General features: G+C 67.1%; 1 protein-coding gene across 1 annotated transcript in view; it reads right to left on the bottom strand.

Moving 5' to 3' along the window:
• Positions 1–348: 348 nt before the first annotated feature.
• The window catches only part of TMEM184A (transmembrane protein 184A), a 6,593-nt gene continuing 5,682 nt past the window's right edge, over positions 349–1,259 (bottom strand). Inside the window, exon 5 of the mRNA XM_006765447.2 lies at positions 349–947. Within this exon, the coding sequence (XP_006765510.2) occupies positions 752–947 (196 nt within the window). The 3' untranslated portion in view covers positions 349–751. The remainder of the gene's footprint in view (positions 948–1,259) is intronic.

The raw sequence follows: 1,259 nt of genomic DNA, 5'->3' as shown, positions 1-1,259 counted from the left end.
CCTCCAGGCTCCCAGAGGGCGGGCAGCACCCAGACCCGCTCCCCCAGCTCTGCAGCCGCGTGTCCCACGAGGGAGAGGACAGGAGGCACCTCCAGGTCTCAGCTCCTCCCACCCGCGGGGCTTTGCACGTGTGACCTCCCACGGAGGGCGGGGCTGGCATAGAGGAGGCCGCGCGTGCCCCCGCCTCGGGGCACAGGGCAGGGCATTCGTGGTGGGGTGAGCTCCTCGTCCTGTCCTGCTCGGAGCTGGGACGCTGCCCCCAATTCCCAGACTTGGCACCACGGGCCCCTTCCACCTCGCGCCCCGCATCCATCAGCACTGGCCCTGCCGGGACAGAGGCCACGAGAGTCATAGCAAACCCAGGGGTTTATGTATAAATAACCCGGCTGGTGGCCCCGGCACCCCAGGCCCCCACGGGGAGCCCCTCCGGGGTGAGGGCTGGCCAGGGCTCCGTGGCTGAGGGATGTGCAGCAGCGCCCAAGAGGACCAGAGCCAGGCCCAGCCGGGACCCGCCCACGGCCTGAGCTGATGCTGTGCCTGCAGCCGCCCAGCCTGGGACCCGCTGTCAGGGCGGCCACGCGGCCCGAGGGCATGGCCAGCTGCACCGGCAGGTCCCTGGGCTCCTGGACACGCACAGGCGCCCTCTGCCAGGGGCCGGGCAGGAGGCTCTGGGAGGGGCGGACCTTTGGCCTTTGGCGGAGGGTCGGGGGCGAGGAGCCCTGCCCTTTCCCAGCGGCCAGACCACCCGGCCCTACGGCTCCTCCAAGGGGATCAGCATCCTCTTCTCCAGGCTGCGGCTCCTCCGGTCCCCGCCCACCGCGGGGAGGGCGCGGGGCCCCGGGGCCTCCTGAGTGGCCTGCTGCGTGTAGTGCTGGTAGGCGGGCGAGAAGTTGTGAATGGCGTCGCGCACCATGTCCTGCGTCTGGGTCTCCCTGGGCCCATCTCCCCTCGAACCCCAGCCGGGCATAGCCTGCTCCTGCCTCCGGGGGCTGCCCAGCCAGACCCCACGAGGTCACAGGTGGGGGACGCCTTGGGTGGCCAGAGCAGCCCCAGGCCACTGCTGCCCGAATGGGCCATTTTCCAGGGACATGAGTTCATGTGGTATTTATCCGCTCTCCAGTTCCATCCATGCTGTGACAAATGGTAAGAGTTCCTTTTTCTTCTTCCTCTTCTTAAAGAATACCTTTCAGCATTTCATATAATGCTGGTTTGGTGGTGATGAACTCCTTTAGCTTTTTCTTATCCGTGACGCTCTTTAT

This window comes from Myotis davidii, unplaced genomic scaffold, assembly GCF_000327345.1.
Source record: "Myotis davidii unplaced genomic scaffold, ASM32734v1 scaffold399, whole genome shotgun sequence".
NCBI classification, from domain to species: domain Eukaryota; kingdom Metazoa; phylum Chordata; class Mammalia; order Chiroptera; family Vespertilionidae; genus Myotis; species Myotis davidii.
Note: the sequence above shows the minus strand (reverse complement) of the source record. Positions and strands in the feature narration are given on the sequence as shown.